Source organism: Chiloscyllium plagiosum, chromosome 31 (genome assembly GCF_004010195.1).
Source record: "Chiloscyllium plagiosum isolate BGI_BamShark_2017 chromosome 31, ASM401019v2, whole genome shotgun sequence".
NCBI classification, from domain to species: domain Eukaryota; kingdom Metazoa; phylum Chordata; class Chondrichthyes; order Orectolobiformes; family Hemiscylliidae; genus Chiloscyllium; species Chiloscyllium plagiosum.
In genome coordinates this window covers 45,061,394-45,083,061 of record NC_057740.1, presented here as the reverse complement: position 1 = coordinate 45,083,061, position 21,668 = coordinate 45,061,394, and the positions used below count along the sequence as shown (strand labels likewise).

Here is a 21,668-nt window from a genome sequence, read left to right as displayed (position 1 = left end):
TGCTTTGTTTTCTGCTTGGGGGGGGGGGGGACCCTGCAGCCTACAGCCTACAGGATTCTGTATAGAGTTACATAATTTTAGGGTCTGAGCACCTTCCCCCATGTCCTTAGCCCAACTCCCACACACCAGGCCTTGTCATTACATGGGCTGCTACTATGACCATCCGATTGTCAGCCAGTAATGGCCCCATTTAGCAGCTATAGATTTTCCCAAGCTGACCGCAACTGTTGTTCTCTCACTGTCTGGGCTTTATCTCCACCTATCATTTACTTCCTCCCTGCTCCTCCCATCCCACCTTCAATGTATAAACCAAACTTTTCCCAGGTTCAATCAATTCTGAAGAAGGGTCACTGGTCTCCAAATGTTTTATCTCCCCAGACGTGAGTTTTTCCAGCAATTTGTTTTCTTTCCTAATTTCTAACATGCACAATTTTTGTTTAGAATTACAGACCAGTTAGCATAACATCAGAAGTGGGGGAAATGCTATACTCCGTTATAAAAGATGCGATAACAGAACATTTAGAAATCATTAATGGGATTGGACAAAGCCAGTGTGGATTTATGAAAGGCAAATCATGCTTAACAAATCTACAAGTGGTTTGTTTGAGAATGTAACTGGTAGAAAAAACAGGGGAAAACCAGTTAAAGTGGTGTATTTGGATTTTCAGAAGGCTTTCAATAAGGTTGTTTTGATAAGATGTTCGTGAGCAAGCTTAACACGTGTAGGACAGGGTTGATGTGGCATGGATTGAGCATTGATTGATAACAGATTTGAAGTTCGTGGGCTCTTTTCATGTGGCAAATGTTGGCAAGTGGGGTAACTCGATCAATGCTTGGGTCCCAGCTATTCATGAAACATACAAATGACCTGAATGAGGCAACTAAATGTAAAATTTCCAAGTTCCCTGATGACACACAAACCTGGGTGGGGTTGTGAGGAGGATGCAGAGAGACTTTGAGGTGAGTGAATAAAAACATGACAGATGTAGTACAGCTTGGCTAAATGTGAAGTTATACACTTCAGTGTAGAAATGAGAAAGGCAAGAGTGTTACTTAAATGGTTATACATTGAGACATTAAGATGTATAAAGGAATCTGAGTGTCCTACACCAGTCAAAAAAAGTAGACAGGGAGGTGCAACAGCAGTTAGGAGCACAAAATGGTATTGGCCTTCTTTGCAAGAGGGTTTGAGTTGTGACGTAGTAATAGTTTGCTGTCGTTATGCAGGGCTTTGGTGAGGCCACTTCTGAAGTATTACGTGCAGTTTTGGTCATCATATTTAAAGGATATACATCCCATGGAGTACAACAGAGGTTCACCTGACTGATGCTGGAGATGACTGGACTGTCCTATGAAGAAAGATTTATTCGATTGGGCCTGTATTCTCTAGATTTAAAAAGAATGAGAGGGGATCTGATTAAAACATTTGAAATTTCAAAAGAACTGGACAGACTAAATCCAAGGAGGATGTTTTACCTTTTTTTGCGGGGGAGTCTTGAATCAGGGGACACAGTCTCTGGATACGAGAGGAGTCATTTAGGGCTGAAATGAAGAAACATTCTCCACTTAAAGGATAGTAAACCTACTGAATTCTCTATCGCAGAAGGGTGTGAAACTAAGTCATTGAATATATTCAACAAAGAGAAATATTTGGATTTTAAAGGCATCAAGGCATATAGGTAGAAAGCAGGAATATGGCATAAAGTTAGAGCATCTGCCTTGATCCCATTGAATTGTGGAACAGACTTGTAAGGTCAAATGGTCTCTTGTTCCTAGTTTCTATGTTTTTCTAAAAATATCTCTTTTTCAATCCTCAGTGAATGGTTAAACTAGTGGGATGACAATTGTTTTGTCACTTGACTAGAAATCCAGAGATCCAAATAACATTCCAGGTTGGTGTGGACTTGTTGGGCTGAAGGGTCTGTTTCCACTGATAGGGATTCTATGATGATTCCACAACAGATGGTGGAATTTGAATTTTTTTTTAAATCTGATTATGGCCATTGTTAATTGTTGCGAAAAGGAATCTGGTTCAGTAATGACCTTGTAGGGAAGGAAATTGGCTGTCTTTGTTCTGGCCTACGTATGATACCAAACTAACAGCTATGTGGCTGACTCTTAACTGCTCTCTGAAATCGCCTATAAGACACTTTGTAGTATCAAACCACTAAAGAGTCTCAAAGGACTGAGACAGAATGGACCATCTGACATTGAACTAGGCATTGGAAGAAAACAATGGCAAATTCAGCACTGTTGACCCTATATAGTCTACTTTACTATCATCAGGGATGAGTGCAAGAATTTTGAGCTGTTTCATGGTCTAGTCAAGCAACAGCCAAGCGTAATCATACTCATGCAATTGTACAAACCATGTCCCAGACACTGACATATTCATTCCAGGTAGAGGTGGCAGCATAGTAGTAAACGATGGAAGGAACTAGCCTGGGAAGACTTGACATTGAATCCAGAGCTCAAGAAGTCTTGTGGAATCTGAAGTCTGAGGTGTCAAGTGAACAATCCATCTTAGCCTCCTCAGGAGGTGATCAGAATTGCAGATGCCAGTCCTCAGTCAATTAAATGTACTTCATGTAGAATGAGGGGGCTATCTTGTATAATTCCTTCATAATTTTATATGCTTCTATAAGATAGAGAGGTTGTTTCCACTGGCGGATGAAACTAGAACTAGGGGGCAGAGTCAGAAAAGGGGCAGCAGATTTAGGACTGAGTTGAGGAGGAACTTCTTTTCCCAAAGAGTTGTGAATCTGTGAAATTCCCTGCCCAATGAAGCAGTTGAGGCTACTTGTTGAATATCTTTGTCTTAAAAACAGATTTTCGAACAATAAAGGAAATAAGGGTTAAGTGGAATTAAGTCCTTGAAAAGATCTTATTGAATGGCGGAGCAGGCTGCATGGACCAGGTGGTCTACTCCTATTTCTTATGGTCTTATGTTCATTTGTAGCCTTGACTCGAACACATACAAAAGAGCTGAACCTGAGATGACAGTGACTGCCTTGACACAAAGATTAGAGGGGTCGAGGGTAAACAGAGAAAGAATAGGGTCTAATAGGGACCAAGGGTACAGTCTATACATGGAGCCAGAAGACATTGGTAGGGTGCTAAAATGAATACTTCACATCTGTCTTCATTTTTGGGGAAAGAGAATGTAAGTACGGAATTAGGAAGAGGGATTGAGAGATTTTGAGAAGTTCGACACAGGGATTGAGAATATATTGGAAGTTTTGGTGGGCTTAAAAAGTGGACAGATCCACAGGTCTAGGTGAGTTTTATCTCACATTGCTGTGAGAGAGGGCAGATTAAATTACAGGGGCTCTGATCCAAATTTTTAATTCCCCTTGCTCCAAGGGAGCTGCCAAAGGACTGCTAACATGGTTCCACTTCTCACGAAGAGTGATAGAGAGGAACCATGGAATACAGGGAAGTGAGTCTCAAGTTCGTAGTAATGGAACTGCTGGAGAAAATTCTGAAGGAAAGAATTAATCTCCACTTGTAGTCACAGGGTTTGATCAGGGATGCTCATTGTGGCTTAGTCAGAGGAAGGACGTGCATAACAAATTTGATGGACAGGGTGTCCAGGAAACAGCTGTTCATCTTAATTGAAGAGTCACTAACAAGTAGCATAACTTTAAGGTGTTAGGCAGGCATTTTGGGAACAGGAGTATGTTTTACTAGTGGAGTTTCGGAGGCACAAGGTCATGCTACAGTTGTACAAAAGGCTGGTGTAGCCGCATTTGGAGTATTGCAGACATTTCTGCTCACTGCATTATAGGAAGGGTGTGGAAGCTATGGAAGGAGATTTACTAGGATGTTACCTGGTATGGAGGGAAGGTCTGATGAGGAAAGGCTGAAGGACTTGGGACTGTTTTCATTAGAGGGAAGAAGGTTGAGAGTTGACTTAATTGAAACATAAAAGATAATCAGAGGGTTAGATCGGGTGGACAGTGAGAGCCTTTTTCCTTGGATGGTGATGGTTAGCACGAGGGGATATAGCTTTAAATTGATGGGTGATAGATATAGGACAGAAGTCAGAGGTAGTTTCTTCACTCAGAGTAGTAGGGGCATGGAACACACTGCCTGTAACCATAGTAGACTCACCAACTTTAAGGGCATTTGAATGGTCATTGGATAAATATATGGATGAAAATGGAATTTTGTAGGATAGGGCTTCAGATTGGTTCCACAGGTCAGTGCAATGTCGAGGGCCGAAGGGCCTGTACTGCACTGTAATGTTCTATGTTCTAGAATGACTATTTCTAACAAGAGGCAATCTAAGAGAATCTAACCATCGGCCTTTGACATTCCATGGCAAAATCTTCATTGATTTCCCATGATCAAAATACTCTGGTTTAAAAACCTCTGACTTGTACTCTGGATCCTGCAGTGAGTAATTCATTATCTGATTCACTAAAGCCTGTCCATAATCTGCAAGGCACAAGTGAGGAGTGTGATAGAATGCTGTTGTCTGGATGAGTGCTGCTCCAACAACACTCGAAGCATCCATGACACAATAGTCCACTTGATTAACACTACATCCACAAATATTTTGTCCCTCCAACACCAATGCTAACTATCAGTAGTGTGTATCATCCATTATACAGGTCACTTCTAAAATATGGTCACTTTGGTCTGAAGTCTCATCTGTTTACATATAAATAAAAGGTCTCTGAAAATCCTTTGACATCTCTATACCAAACTTGTCAGCTCAGAGCCGGGAGCTGTTTAGGACCCCTTTGGAAAAAGGCAAGGACACCATATCCTTGAGAAAAGGAACCGCTTTTAGAAAAAAAAGGGGCCAGCTTTGTGACACCTCCCCCCTTAAAGATAATGAACCATCAATATCAAGAGATGGCTTCATTTTTAAAACCCTTCAAAAATAAACTGGTTAGGTGTGTGTGTGTGTGTGTGTGTATAACTATAAACATGCACAACCACATGCAAATTCAGGCTGTGGCAGACCCGCCATCGAACGCCTCCGTATCTCATTCGAGCCTCAATAGCCCATCGACGATCACGTTTTTGTGACCTGACACATGCACAAGTGTCGCACTGAATGACTGAAACAAGAAGCTCCATCTAATCAGTCTGGCAATTTTGTCCTTAAATTTTTCCACAGATGTCAATGGGTTATAATCAGTGGATACAATTGGCTCCAGTGTGTTGCTGGTAATATAAACACTGAAATGTTGTAATGCCAACACCAAGCTTAAAGTCTCTTTTTCTACCATTGAATATTTCGGTTGACGAACGTTCAACCTCCGGGAAAAATACCCGGTGGGTCTTTCCATTCCCTTGTCATCTCCTGCAGGAGCACTGCACCGACACCCACATCAGTGGCATCGATAGCCACCTTGAAAGGCGTCATGTAATCCGGTGTGGCTATTACTGGGCAGTGGTTAACACAGTTTTTAGGCTGTCAAATGCCTTTTGACAGTCTGCTGTCCACTGAAACTTCTTGCTCTTTTTTAACAATTCGGTGAATGGAGCAGCCACACTGTTAAAGTTCGGCATGAACTTTAGGTAAAATCGACAGTGTGGAAAATTCCCGAATTACTTTTGATTTTGCATCCCATAGGGCCATTTGTCCATGTCCAATAACATGGCCCAGAAAGGTGACTTGAGCTTTGACAAATTCACTTTTAGCTAGGTTTACCACCAAGCCTGCCTTCCGAAATCAATCGAGGGCAGCACGGTGGCACAGTGGCTAGCACTGCTGCCTCACAGCGCCAGAGACCCGGGTTCAATTTCCGCCTCGGGCGACTCTGTGTGGAGTTTGCACGTTCTCCCCGTGTCTTCGTGGGTTTCCATCGGGTGCTCCGGTTTCCTCCCACAGTTCAAAAATGTGCAGGTTAGGTGAATTGGCCATGCTAAATTGCCCGTAGTGTTAGGGGAAGGGGTAAATGTAGGGAAATGGGTCTGGGTGGGTTGCTCTTCGGAAGGTCGGTGTGAACTTGTTGGGCCGAAGGGCCTGTTTCCGCACTGTATAAGTAATCTAATCTGAGAACAGGTCTGATGAATACTGTAAATTTTCTTACCATAAGTGACTAAAAATCACCAGGTCATCAATATACACCACACAGTTGGGTAATCCGGCAATGACCTTATTAGTCAGTCTCTGAAATGTGGCTGGAGCATTTTTCATACCAAATGGCATAACTTTGAACTGGGCAAAAGTGAGGACTGCAGATGCTGGAAACCAGAGTTTAGATCAGTGGTGCTGGAAAAGCACAGCAGGTCAGGCAGCATCCGAGGAGCAGGAAAATCAACGTTTCGGGCAAAAGCCCTTCATCCTGATGAAGGACTTGTGCCCGCAATATCGATTTTCCTGCTCCTCGGATGCTGCCCAACCTGCTGTGCTTTTCCAGCACCACTCTGATCATAACTTTGAACTGTTATAGTCCATCTGGCGTTATGAAAACCGAACTTGCTTTTGCTCTCTCTGACAGAAGTACTTGCCAGTAGCCTCTGAGCAAGTCCAACTTAGAAATGTAAGTTGCTTGTCCCACTTTTTTGACACAATCCTGGATTCACAATTGGATATTCATCAGTCTTTGTAATGGCGTTGCCTTTGCAATAGTCCACACAACCATTGGGTACAATCTGGCTTTGGCACTATGACTATGGGTGAGCTCCAGCCACTGTAACTCACTTCAATTATGCCATCTTGGAGCATGCGCTCTATCTCCTTCTGAACCTATGCCAACTTTAGAGGGTTATGCCTATAAGAATGTTGCTAAATCGAAACAGGATCTCCTATATCTACATCATGCATAATTAGGTTAGTACTGCCCAGTTTATTTCCACATATCTCCCCATGACATAGTAATGACTCTTTCAGGTCATTTCGATTTTCTTGTGGAAGGTAACTCAATAACTTATCCCAATTTTTGACAGCTTCCCCATTGTCCAATTTGATTTGAGGAATGTCCAATTCAGAATCCTCTGAACTTGGTTCTTCCCTCTGTGCTGTAATCATTAACACCTCCTCTTGCTTTCCTTCCCTGTCAAAATACCTTTTGAACATATTCACATGACGCACTGTGAGAGACTTATTCCTGTCTGGAGTCCTAACCAAATAGTTTCTCTAGATTTGATAAGGTCCATTAAATCTTGCTTTTAAAGGCTTACCTGTTACTGGAAGTAACACTAATACCTTATCCCCAATTGCGAATTTGTGATTTCTTATCCGTTTCCTGTTTTATTGTATGCTATAATACTTTTAAATGCTGTCTCTCCGGCTCTGTTTGATCGTTCTCTAAAATTTGACACATCGTTCAATTGTGTAGTTTCTGAATTTTGACTTCTTAATTTCTCCTTAATCAATTTTAATGGTCCTCTTACTTCATGCCCAAAACACCTGCTACGTTACCCTTGCATGTATATTTATTAATCAGATTTGGCACTTCCTCCTTCATCAACCTCTGATCATCTTGTACACTGAGGCAGTTGTCTAACTTCCCTTGTGTTTTTTGTTACTAGTCCAACAAAACTCCCAGGCTTGTCTGGTTTTCCTACCTCTGGCTTTCTCCTAGCGCACGAACACTGATTTCATGTGGCCCACTTTATTACAATACACTGGAGCTTTTTAACTTTTGTCCCCCTCAAGAGTTTCTTTTTTACACTGTCATAAGTTAGCCTTATGATCTTCACTGAGGATTTCTCTTTGCCCCAATTTCTATCCCTCATGGACTGAAATTGATTTTGGACCAGCTCATAATTATCAGCTACTTCAGCTGCTAACTTTGTCGTTTTAACTCTCTGCTCTTCCACATGAGTTCACGCTACTTCAGGCAGTGAAGTTTTGACTTCTTCGCTAAGGTTACCTTCAGCCTTTTAAGCTGAGGGTCAATTTCTGAAATTCAAACACTTTTTTTTTTCTCTCTCTGCCTGCTGCTCTCTCTTTATCTCACCCTTCTGGTTTTAATTGTAACTCGGACTGTGTTTCATTTCTGCTGCCTTTCCTTATCTCTTGCCTCTAACTCAAGCTGCTTCATTTGCCATCTTTATAAATTCTGATGGTTTCTCCAACAAGTTTAATGCTGAGCCACTGCTGTAATTATCTCTGCTTTCCTCACAAGCGGGCAAGTCCAATCCCAGCTGGTCAGCTAATTCCTGCAGCTTGGTGGTCTTCACCTTTTTGCAAAACTTCCAAAGGCACCGCATCCAGTTCCAGAAACCTTGTGGCGACTGAAAGAACCATTACTATCCCAAGCTTTGTCTACCCAAACAAACCAACACCTGAAATAACGACACTAGCACGTACCAGTCACTGTTTAAAACCCCACAAAGAGCCCCCAATCCGTTATGACCTAGGCCAGACCACTCAAAACATTCTTAAGCAGGCAGCCCAGACCATAACTTTGCAATTTGCTTTGGTAAGTGTACAGTGAAAATTACCCAGAGAGGTTGACTATCAGATATTAAAACAGACAAAAATTTATTCACAAAATTACACAATGAAACACAAAGAACAGAATAGAGAATGCTTACAGAACTCAGACTATCCAAACTAGACTTAATTATGCTGTACCAAATATATACAATAGTTCCAATAAGCAAGCCCCTTTTAAAAAAAAACAGTAAAAATGGAACAAATGCTTATAGGTTGAAGTTAATGGGCAGAAGGACAGAGAGAAAGAGAGAGCCTCTTTCTGCACAGCTGAACTCCTAACTAGTTCTGGACTGAACTGCTCAGCTGGATAACTGATCACTCCCCTTTCATTATACAGATCACTTCTAAAACATGACCACTTTGACTTAAGTCTAATTGATTTACATATAAACAAAAGGCCTCTCAAAATCCTTTTTTATCTCTGTACCAAACTGGTCACCTCGGAGCCAGGAGCTATTTATGATCCGTCTGAAAAAAGCTAAGGATGCAGTATCCTTGAGAAAAGGAACAGCTTTTAGGAAAAAACGGGGACAGCTTTGTGACAAGTCCAACCCAGCCACTTATCACCCCGTCAGTCTCCTCTCGATCATCAGTAAAGTGATGGAAGGTGTCATCAACAGTGCTATCAAGCAGCACCTAATCAGCATTAACCTGCTCAGGAAAGCCCAGTTTGGGTTCCGACACAGCCACTCAACTCCTAACCTTTTTACAGCCTTGGTTTGAATGTGGACGAAAGAGCAGAGTTGTAGAGAGTGACAGGCCTTGACGTCAAGGCTGCATTCACCAGAGTGTGGCGTCAAGGGCCCCCTGGCAAAATTGGAATAAATGGGTATCAGGAGCAAATTCTCTGTGTTTGGAGTCTTGCCTATCACGTAGGAAGATGGTCGTAGTTATTAGAGGTCAGTCATCTCAGCTCCAGAACGCCTTTGCAGGAGTTCCTCGGGGTAGTGTCCTAGGCCCAATCATCATCAGCTACTTTATGAATGACCTTTCCTCTATCATGAGGTTAGAAGTGGGGATGTTCAATGTTCAGGACCATTTGTGACGACTAAGATATCGAAGCAGTCCATGTTCAAATGCAACAAGATCTGGACAATGTCCAGGCTTGGGCTGACAGGTGGCAAGTAGCAATCACGCCACACAATTGCCAGGTTATGATCATCATGAAAAAAAGATAATCTAACCACCACCCTTGATATTCAATGATGTTGCCATCACTAAATCCCCCATTATCAACATCCATGGGGTTATTATTGACCAGAAACTCATCTGGATTGGCCTCAAACACAGTACTACAAGAGCAAGTCAGAGGCTAGGACTACGGTGAATAAATCACCTCCTGATTCCCCAGAGCTTGTCTGCCATTTATCTACAAGGCACATGTTAGGAGTGTGATGGGGTACTCCCCACGTGCCTGGATGAGTGCAGGCCAACTTCATTCAAGCTTGACTCCATCCAGGACAAAGCAGCATGTTTGATTGGCACCACATCCACAAACATCCACTTCCTCCACCACTGACACTTAGTAGCAGCAGTGTCAAGATGCACTGCAAAAATTCACCAGGGATGCTCAGATAGCACCTTCAAAACCCATGACCACTTCCATCTAGAGGGATAAGGGAGGCAGATGCATGGGAATGCCACCACCTTCAAATTTCCCTCCAAACCACTCACCATCGTGACTTGGAAATATGCCGCTGTTCCTTTATTGTTGCTGGGTCAACATTCTGGAATTCTCTCCCTAATGGCATTGTGGATCTACCCACAACAGGTGGACTGCAGTGGTGCTAAAAGGCAGGTCATCACCACCTTTTCTAGGGCATCTAGGGACAGGCAATAAAGTTTTGCCTGAAACATCGATTTTCCTGCTTTTTGGATGCTGCCTGACCTGCTGTGCTTTTCCAGCACTACTCTAACCGTGATTCAGAGGCAATAGAGTCGTAGAGATGTACAGCATGGAAACAGACCCTTCGGTCCAAACTGTCCATGCCAACCAAATATCCCAACCCAATCTAGTCCCACCTGCCAGTACCCGGCCAATATCCCTCCAAACCCTTCCTATTCATATACCCATCCAAATGCCTCTTAAATGTTGCAATTGTACAGCCTCCACCACATCCTCTGGCAGCTCATTCCATACACGTACCACCCTCTGCGTGAAAAAGTTGCCCCTTAGGTCTCTTTTATATCTTTCCCCTCTCACTCTAAACCTATGCCCAGCTGGTCAGCTAGTGCTCACACCACAAATAAATATTTTTTAAAAAAGTTGAAACTATTTTCTTCTGGTTGTCTTTGAATAAAACTTTTCATGATTTGTGGGAGCATGCTGTACACAAATTAGTTCCCTTAGTTTGTACATTACAGCTGTGACCCCACTTTTTTAAACTGAAAATTTACCTGTCAAGTATTGGGATGCTCAGTGGTTGTGAAAAGCACTATTCTTAATATCAGATTTTTTTTGTAATTAAATAGTTCTGATATATCTTTTTTTTACCTCCTGTTCTTTGCATGAAAAGCTTGATGACTCCATAATTGCTAAGGAACTGGAAATTTCAGACTCTGAGCACTCTGACACTGAGGTATCGTATGCTGACAATGGAACTTTCAACTTATCCCGAGGGCAGACACCGATAACAGATGGCTCTGAAGGTACGTTTTTCAGTTATAATAGACTATTGTTTGAATGTGTTATTTTAGTGTTCATGTAGAAAATTGTGTTATACGCAAACATTTTTGTTCAGGTGAATTTTGACAGATTCTATGAAACAAGCTTTGTCGACTATATTCTGGTGCCCTGATGATGTTCCACACAATAGAATATAGTAATTAATTCACTTAAGTTTTATTTCTCCTCCCAAGCTGAATCATTGCTTTTACTATATGGCATGTTGATTGATTCAGGGTCTTTTTGAATTGATTTTAAGCACTTGTTTAGGGATGAATTCATCGTAGCATTTACTATAGATCTGTCATGAAATGCAGTTTCTTCTAGGCCACTTCAAATTAGTGGAATTGAGTCAAAACATTAGTCTTCCCTTTGCTTATCTGATGTTACTGTCAAGACTCCAACTCAGCCAATCGATTTCAGCATTCATTGCAGTTAATACAAGTAATACAGACCTTCTTTCTTTGTTCCTGCAATGTGGACGTCATTGGCTAGGCCAGTGTTGGATGCAGTTTTTGATTAGTAGTACGGTGGTAATACTGGGCCACAGCCACCTCGTTGATTAGATTTTTTGTCTAGTTTAAGAAAGACTTTGGAGAAAAGGGGTGCAGTTGTACATTACATGAGCAAGAAAGGCTCCCAAATTAATGTGATCCTAAAATAACCAAACCATAATAAGGCAGAATAGTAAAATTTGTAATATAATTATGAGAGTTCACATTGTAGATCACCATATCCTGGGATTCCCTCCCCACCGGTAGGGTCTACCCACATTACGTGAACTGCAATGGTTCAAGAAGGCAGCTCACCACCATCTTCTCAAGGACAGTTAGTGACGGGCAATAAATGCTGGCCCAACTAGTGATGCTCACATCCCACAAATTAATAAAACAATTTACATATGAAAATATTCATTTTTAGCTTGCTTCATCAAAATTGTATTTATTCATCAAGGTTTCAACCAATCTTTCTCTTCCATTGTGGCACAAGACTCTGTGAAGCCCCTCTGTCCACAGCCATGCTATACCACACATTATAGTCAGGCTCATCTTTTCCCCCACCAAACACATACACACCCCTTTTCCCACCAACTGAACATTTGCATGCACGCTCATGTACTCCCTCCTAGATTCCCAGATTCAACAACAGTTTCCTGCTGTTATCAGATGTTTAAATGGGCCTCTCCAATGTTAATGTTGATCTCTCCCTCTGGATCTTTTCTGTGACAATAACACTATTCTGTAGTCTGTTCTGCTACCTATTGCACTTTGTATGACATGATCTGCCTGTAGAGCATGCAAATCAACACTTTTCATTGTATCTCGGTACATGTGACAATAACAAATCAAATCCTATCACAACTAGCTCCCCCTTCTCACCAACTCATGTACTCATTCCATTCATCCCCTCCTTTTCCTCTTTTGTTGTCCTCTTTATCTCTCCCTCAAAGGCTTGGATTGAGGAAACATGAGTGACTGACCCCCTGTGCTTTTAATTGATTTGTTAAACTGAGTTTATTTCCATCTGGTTTGTGGGTGGACTAGATGTCAATGATTCCATGAAACTCTAGTCCCTCTTGAGCTACCTTCAGCTGTTCTGTCTTCTACCCCACACTGATATCATTCTCACTCCAGTGGCAGGATTGACTTCAGTGGAGATAGCATTAAATTGAGGAAGGGACTTTGGAGACTGCTAGTACTGGGCGTGTGGCCTTTTCAGCTTCCAGTCTCAGAAATTCAGTCAGAATGGTGGCAGATTCAAAATAGGGGGCTGCAAGATAGCTCCTCCAGGCCAAGCAGAGGGTGGGATCAAAAAGACACACTTCTGTTTTCTCAAAGTCCGAAATTAACTCTATGTAGAAACTTTTTATCTCTGTACTCATTATCCTATGAAAGGCTGAGTAGATTGACTCTATATTCTTTGACATTTAGAAGAATGAGTGGTGATCTCTTTGAAATGTTCAAGATTTTGCAGGGAATCAATAGTGAACACTAAGAAATGGTTTCCCCTGACTGGGAATCTAGTAGATGGGTCAAAATCTCAGAGTAAGAAGTTGATCATTTAGAACTAGGATGAGGAGAGATTTCTTCATTCAAAGGATTATAAATCTTTGGAAATGTATGCAAGGAACAGATTTTTGGTCTCTCAGAATTGAGGAATGAGGACAGTGAATGGGAAAGTGGAGTTGAGGCAGAAGATCAGTAGTGTTCTAGTTGAATGATGGTTTGAAGGACAGTGTGGCCTACCTCTCCTATTTCTTATTTGCTTTGAGTGTAAGTTCACTGCAATACTTATAATAACCACACATCAGAAGTATGTCAAATGAATACTTCATTAAACAAAATTTCCTTTTGTACTTAGATCTTGATCGTCATAGTGACCCAGAGGAGTCATTTGCAAGAGATCTACCAGAATTCCCATCAATAAACCCAAATGTGGCTGGGTTGGATGATGATGATGATGATACTAGCCTGGGTATTCCAACAGCTCCCTACCAAGCTTCGGCACAGGAAGATGTGAGCTTGTTTTCAGATCAGGAGGATATTGATGTAGATATATCCCTCAGTGGGCTGCCATCACCTCTGAATTTCACAGGCAGCCAAGGTTTAACTCTGGCAGGGGCACTAGCCAGTAATATGATGGCAGCTGCACTATCAGGAGCAGATCGAGAGGCCCAAATGGTGAGGGACAATCCTCCAAGGTTTGCTTCACAGACCTATCATGAACACTCAGGTACAGAAATGGACACTGATGCAGAGGGGGATGATTTTGAACTGTTGGATCAGTCAGAGCTGAATCAATATGAGAATATCACTTCACAGGATCGAGCCTCAAGACAACACTCAAAGGCAGGTTTCCTTTCAAATTTCCTCCGAAAACAATAGGTTTGTGGGTGTTGGTGTTGCCAAATTATATCATCCTGGACCCAGTAGACTTTTGTTGGAAGACGATGTTGCCATAATCCCATTGTTGCAATAACACTGTCTGTTATTCCTGCTGCTGTTGTGCATAGTTTAACTAGTGGTTGCCTCTGGTTACTACTACTTCCTCGCAGTGGACAGAAATTCACTGCTAAGAGAGATGTAGCATTTATTGCTATCTGTCATTGCAGGTTTGTTTGGTGCCCCTTTCAGTTCATTTGGTTTGAAATGCTATCATCCCAGATAGGTTGTTTTAAGGGATGATGAAGCCATTCTGCACAGTGCACTTCCAAAATTGTGCTAATCATCATTAAGTGTTGTTGATTTTTGACTTTGCACAGTTACTGTTTTGAGGGATAGAAGTTCTTCAGAAGGAGTTTTGGTGGGACATTACTTGTTGACAACACTATCTCTATTCATAGAAGTATCTTCTGTGTTCCTGGTTCAAAAAGTAAAAAAACTAACCAACAGATTTTGTCAGCAACCAAGGTGTGGAGTTGGTGCAGGGTAATCCAGACTTTATTTGATTAGTTGAATTCTAGAAAATACACCATTTAGCACTTACTGACAAGCATTAGGGAGTTGTCAAGTAAAGAGACTTAATCGACTTTACAGCGTGTGTAATGCATTGAGCAACAAAATTCTTCATAATCGACAGATTAAAGTTGCTATCATTCATTCAAAATAGCAAGGTTGGAAAAATTCCAGGATAAAAGCTTTGAGCTTTGTCCTTAGCCAGAGACAATAACTAAGTTGTTCATAGGAAGAGGTGGCTAAGATTTTTGGGAATGTATACGTAGAGTCAACTTTGCTGTTCTATTTATTCATCACTATATAGAAAAGTTCATAATATAGCAAAACTGAACAGAGACTATTTATATAATGGAGGCTTGGTTTTTAAACCCTAGTGAGGTTTGAGTGAGGAGATTTGTGGGATTTGGTGTGTTTATCTCTTATTTATAAATTGATTAATTCTCGGCAATGAAATACTTTTGAATTTAAATTGATTTTTAAATACACTTTAGATGTCGCAAACTCCTTTATTGTATTGTGCTTTTGATTTCTGTAACCATGCAGCTTTTTGCTGCGGAAACAATTTTTAAAAATTCATTTCAATTTAATTTTTTTCAAGCTATTCCTTAAGATCACTGCATTCTACAGTTCTCATTGGTGACCAGCTTTCCAGTTCTAACTGTTATGCCGAAAATGTACATGACCAGAATCAAGGGTTCAAAAACAGCTGAGTTGAGTTTGGGTTGTATGCCGTGAGCTAACGCTGGATACTGATAGCAGATAGAAATACTTTTGTGTCGAATGTCTAAAGACCCAAACTGTCAACATGGAGGGGAGCTGCCTCTTTTGCCAGCTTTTAAAGGCATCAGAGACATAGCTATAGTAAGGGATTGGATGTTGGAGGGTGCTGGATTGGTTTACTGTATCCCTCTGAGTCTGCATTGATGTAGCATGCATCATTTTTCCAACAGTTGAGAAATCCAGATATCAAACTTGATAAATATGGAATTCACTGCTATACCTGTGCAAGTTGTCAGTGGATAATGCAGACAGTATTCTGCTCCCTTTTGGAATATGCAGGTTCCCTATAAGCAAAAGTACTCTGACTGCAGCAATTAAAATGTAATGTTACATTTCTTTCACTTCTTCACTTGGAGAAGGAAAATAATAAATAAAGTATTTTATGAAATAGAAATTTAACATTGCACTGAGTGACATCGCAGTTTAATGTGTTGGAGTATGGTGTAACCCAAACCCTTGCACATCCTTTTAAAGCTTAAAATTTTTGAATTCCTGTTCATTAATCTTTTTGAAACTGTTTTTAAAAATGAAATATTTGATATTGTAAGACATTACTTTGTTGTGTTGTAGCTTTTAGTGCAAAATCAAAATACTGCTGGAAGTATTTAGTAAAAATGAATTGCTGGCGGCAGCAGTTGGTCAGAGCAGAATTAACATTTTAGGTTCAAGACCTCCCCATATTAAATTTCTTAATATTCTGCTCTAGTTACACACTTAATGTTGAGAGATTGAGTGATATTGTTAATGATATACTGGATTAGCACTTGCTGAACAGGAACCATTTGCTTACACACTATAACAGAAACTAAATAACGTCCATCATTGTAATTTACAGATTATTAAGTGCTGACTCTATCTTGGAAGAAAATGGTCTTCCTTTCCATCATTGATCTAGCCCTGCGTGGACTAAATGCAAACTTTAGGGCTATCTGGCTGTTGCATGCACTGTACCTGTTGCAAGTGTTGTTTTGGGCAATGATCCTTGGTTCGGTTTTCCCAGGAATGTAACTATAGTCGTCATTATTTAGACTGAGCCAGTTATTTCCATTGTAAAGGGGAAGTGTATTTCACACAAGATTCTAGTAGCACCTAAAATTGAAAATAGCAAACAATTGATCCCTCAAATCTTTTGAATATTGTATGAAATTATGTACATATTGATCTGTTTAAAAACTTCAGTAAGTTTAAAAAAAATTCAGTGGTGAGCTTACGCTTGGAATATTTATTTTGAGATGACACCTCTCTGAGGACCCTGTGGTGTGTTTTGAAACCTCTTGCAGCCTGAATATTTTAATTAGAAGCCCAGACAATTAGAACTGGTAGTTAAATAATGCAAAATGCATTGAACTGTTGTGAGATATGTAAACGTGTATTTTGATGTTGTATGATCCTCAACGTCACTTTTTTGTGTATTTAAATATTTCGAAATGTTAATTTTCAGAGTTTATAACTGACCTGATTCATTTAAAAGTTTTGTAGAAAAGTCATTGTTTATTTTTGAACCATTCATTAAAACAAATTTCTAAAAATTAGAATGGAATTTTGTTGCTAATTTTTGGTTGTATGTCTTATTTATTTCTAAACTGAATTCTGGCCACTCCATATACCTGTATTGTTTTATTTCAGGTATTGCTTTCTAGTTTTATGGTTTTTCCATAATCCTGCATCTGCCAGTATCTGTCATTGCTCCTCCGTAACTGGCTACAAATAAGATTTACCATTCATCATTGTCTTCCTGTGTGTAGATGTATGAGCTACCTGAATTGCATTGGGTAACTGAATGAAAAACAACTACTGTATATGTTTTCACTCATGTCAATCAGCCAACATCCAAAAATCCTATTCCATATCTTTGTATACCACACATCACGGGTTGCAATGATGCTAAAGTGGAGATGTAGGGATAGTAAGGAGTGTTGCTTGACCTAGAGGTTTCTGATTTGTGGCTTCATGTAAGATCAAAATAACATGAAATTACTGTTGCTATTTCAAAATATGAAGATTTACTGGCTAGTCTAGCATTTACTGCCCATCCATATTTGCCCAGAGAGAAGTCAGTCACATTGCTGCAGATCCAGAGTCACAAACGAGGTAAGGATAGCAGTTTCTTTCCCTAAAAGACATTTGTGTACCAGATGGGTTTTTCTGACAATCAACAATGATTTAATGGTTATCGTTAGACTCTCAATTCCAGATTTATATTGAATTCAGATTCCATCTACCATAATGCGATTTGAACCTGGGACCCTAGAGCACTGCCTGGTTATCAGGACTGATAGTCGAGCAATAATATAATTGGGCCAATGCCTCCCCAAAATAAAAACCAGAAATCGTTTGATATGCTTTGCGGGTCAGCAACAGCTGTGGGAAGAAAAAGGGGTTAATTTAATTCTCCATCAATGATATCTGACCTAGATACTTCGAGTAATTTCAGATTTCACTTTAAGTTTCCAGCATCGAGGAATAGGGAGAGAGAGGAGTTGAACATGTGGCTACAGGGATGGTGCAGGAGGAAGGGTCTCTGATTTCTGGATAATTGGGCCTCATTCTGGACCTCTATAAACAGGATGGTCTACAACTGAACCAGAAGTGTACCAATATCCAAGGGGAGAAATTTGCTAATGCTATTCAGGAGGGTTTAAACTAATTCAGCAGAGGGATGGGAACTTAAATTGTAGTTTCACTGTCCAGGAGGTTGAGAGTAATGAGGTCAGAAATATGGTTCAAGGTCGCAAGTGTTCACTGGCAAACAGGAAGGTGGTTTGAAGTGTGTGTACTTCAATGCCAGGAGCATCCGGAATAAGGTGAGTAAACTTGCAGCATTGGTTGGTACCTGATACTTCAATGTGGAGGCCATTTCGGAAACCTGGATAGAGCTAGGGACAGGAATGGTTGTTGCAGGTTCTGGGGTTTAGATGTTTCAGTAAGAACAGAGAAGATGGTAAAAGAGGTGGAAGTATGGCATTGTTAGTCAAGGACTGTCTTACACCTGCAGAAAGAACGTTTGAGGACTCGTCCACTAAGGTAGTATGGACGGAGGTTAGAAACAGTAAAGGAGAGGTCACCTTGTTTGGAATTTTCTATAGGCCTCCGAATAGTTTCAGAGATGTAGAGGAAATGATAGCAAAGATAGGGTGGCATCGTGGCTCAGTGGTTAGCACTGCTGCCTCACCGGTTCGATCCAGCTTCTGGCAACTGTCTGTGTGGAGTTTGCACATTCTCCCCATGTCTGTGTGGATTTCCTCTGGGTGCTCCGGTTTCCCCCTCAATCCAAAGATGCGCAGGTTAGATGAGTTGGCCATGCTAAATTGTCCATAGTGTTCAGGGGTGTGTAGGTTAGGTGCATTGGTCAAGGGTAAATATACGGTAGGGAAATGGTCTGGGTAGGTTACTCTTTCGAGGGTCGGTGTGGGCTGAAGGGCCTGTTTCCACACTGTGTAGAAATTCTAATTCATATAATTCTGGGCAGGAGCAAGAGTAACAGGGTAGTTGTTATGGGGGACTTTCACTTTCCAAATATTGACTGGAAATACTATAGTTTGAGTACTTTAGATGGGTCAGTTTTTGTCCAATGTGTGCAGGATGGTTTCTAACACAGTATGTAGACCAGCCAACAAAGGGCGAGGCCACATTGGATTTGGTACTTGGTAATGAACTCGGCCAAGTGTTAGAGTTGGAGGTAGGTGAGCACTTTGGTGATAGTGACCACAGTTCGGTTATGTTTACTTTAACAGTAGAAATAGGTAGGTATATAATGCAGGGCAAGAGTTATTGCTGGGGGAAAGGCAATTACGATATGATTAGGCAAGATTTAAAAACTAGAATCTCTACAGTGTGGAAACAGACCCTTCGGCCCAACAAATCCACCCAGACCCATTCCCCTATCCTTTTTAACCCCCTGACTAATGTACCTAACCTGTACATCCCTGAACACGATGGGCAATTTAGCACAGCCAGTTCACCTAATCTGCACATCTTTTGGATTGTGGGAGGAAACTGGAGCACCCAGAGGAAACCCATGCAGACACCAGGAGAACATGTAAACTCCACACAGACAGTTGCCCAAGGCTGGAATTGGTCCCTGGCACTGTGAGGTAATCGTGCTAACCACTGAGTCACCATGCTGCCCACTTTTATTTTAAGATCTACCTTCCTTTCACATTCATCAGACCCCACACCCATGGCCTATTAGAATTTAGGATGCATAGGATGGGGAAGGAAACTGCAGGGGATGGACACAATTGAAATGAGCTGATTCAAGGAGCAGCAACTGCATGTCCTTGATAAGTATGATTTCCTGAAGAAGGGCCTGTGCCCGAAACGTCGAATCTCCTGTTCCCTGGATGCTGCCTGACCTGCTGTGCTGTTCCAGCAATAAAGTTTCAACTTTGATCTCCAGCATCTGCAGACTCACTTTCTCCTTGATAAGTATGTACCTGTCAGGCAGGGAGGAAGTGGTCAAGTGAGGGGGCAATGGTTTACTAAAGAAGTTGAATCACTTGTCAAGAGGAAGAAGGCGGCTTGTGTTGGATCAGATGTGAAAGCGCAGCTAGGGCACTTCAGAGTTACAAGTTAGCCAGGAAGGGCCTAAAGGGAGAGCTAAGACCAGGAGGGGATAAGAGAAGTTGTTAGCAGGTACAATCAAGGAAAACCCTAAAGCTTCCTATAGGTATATCAGGAATATAAGAATGACTAGAGAAAGATTAGGGTCAATCAAGGATATTAGTGAGGAGTTGTGTGTGTGGAGGCCCAACGAGATAGGGGATGCACTAAATTAATATTTTTTGTCAGTATTCGCACTGGAAAAAGACAATGTTGTATAGGATAATATTGGGATACAGGCTACTAGACGAGAAGGGATTGAGGTTCTCTTCTCGATAGGGTACTGGGCTAATGGTCGGATACTTGGTAGTGTGGATGAGCAGAGGGATCTTGGTGTCCATGTACACAGATCTTTGAAAGTTGCCACCCAGGTAAATAGTGCGGTGAAGAAGGCATATGGCGTACTGGCTTTTATTGGTAGAGGAATTGAGTTCCGGTGTCCTGAGATCATGTTGCAGTTGTATAAGACTCTGGTGCGGCCGCATCTGGAGTATTGTGTGCAGTTTTGGTCGCCATACTATAGGAAGGATGTGGAGGCACTGGAACGGGTGCAGAGGAGGTTTACCAGGATGTTGCCTGGTATGGTAGGAAGATCGTATGAGGAAAAGCTGAGGCACTTGGGGTTGTTTTCATTGGAGAAAAGAAGGTTTAAGGGTGACTTGATCTCCCTCATTATGGGCATTTAAGCGGGCATTGGATAGGCAAATGGAGGATAGTGGGCTAGTGTAGGTTAGGTGGGCTTGGATCGGCGCAACATCGAGGGCCGAAGGGCCTGTACTGTACTGTATTCTTCTATGTTCTATGTTCTCAAGGAGGTGGTGTGAAAATAGATAAGTCCCATGGGCCAGCTGGGATTTATTTTAGGATTTTCTAGGAAGCTAGGGAGGAGATTGCATAGCCTTTGATCTTTATAGGGATTCTATGAATGATGATAGTGTGGAAACAGGCCCTTCGGCTCAACAAGTCCACACCAACCCTCTGCAGAATAACCCACCCAGCCGTGTTCCCCTACCCTATTATCTTATTTACCCCTAAACAATGGGCAATTTAGCATGGCCAATTCATCTAACCTACACATCTTTAGATTATGGAAGGAAACTGGAGCAAACCTACGCAGTCACAGGGAGAACATGCAAACTCCACACACGTACACAGTGGCCCGAGGTTGGAATTGAACCCTGGTCCCTGGCACTGTGAGGCAGCAGTGCTAACCACTGAGCCACCATACCGTCCCTACATTGTCTACAGGAATAGTGCCAGAAGACTGGACAACAATGTTGTCCCTTGTTCAAGAAGGGGTATCAAGACAACCCTGGTAATTATAGACCGGTGAGTCTTCAGTTGTGGGTAAGGTATTGGAAAAGATTATAAAAGAGGAATAAGTTAATTATTGAGTTCTTTGAGATGGTGACCAAAAAGGTGGATGAGGGTAAAGTGGTTGATGTGTATATGGATTTCAGTAAGGCGTTTGATAAGGTTCCCCATGGTAGGCTACTGCACAAAATATGGAGGCATGGGATTGAGGGTGATTTAGCAGTTTGGATCAGAAATTGGCTAGCTGGAAGAAGACAGAGAGTGTGGTTGATGGGAAGTGTTCATCCTGGAGTTCAGTTACTTGTGGTGTACCACTTTGGATCTGTTACAGGGACACTGCTGTTTGTCATTTTTATAAATGACCCGGAGGACGTAGAAGGATGGGTTAATAAATTTGCGGATGACACTAAAGTCAATAGAATTGTAGATAGTGCTGAAGGATGTT

At 41.5% G+C, this 21,668-nt stretch overlaps 1 protein-coding gene across 1 annotated transcript in view; it reads left to right on the top strand.

Annotated features, from left to right (window-relative positions):
* Positions 1 to 16,839, top strand: part of retreg3 (reticulophagy regulator family member 3) — a 59,569-nt gene extending 42,730 nt beyond the window's left edge. Inside the window, exons 8-9 of the mRNA XM_043721583.1 lie at positions 10,924 to 11,056; positions 13,434 to 16,839. Of these exons, the coding sequence (XP_043577518.1) occupies positions 10,924 to 11,056; positions 13,434 to 13,957 (657 nt within the window). The 3' untranslated portion in view covers positions 13,958 to 16,839. The remainder of the gene's footprint in view (positions 1 to 10,923; positions 11,057 to 13,433) is intronic.
* Positions 16,840 to 21,668: the final 4,829 nt, after the last annotated feature.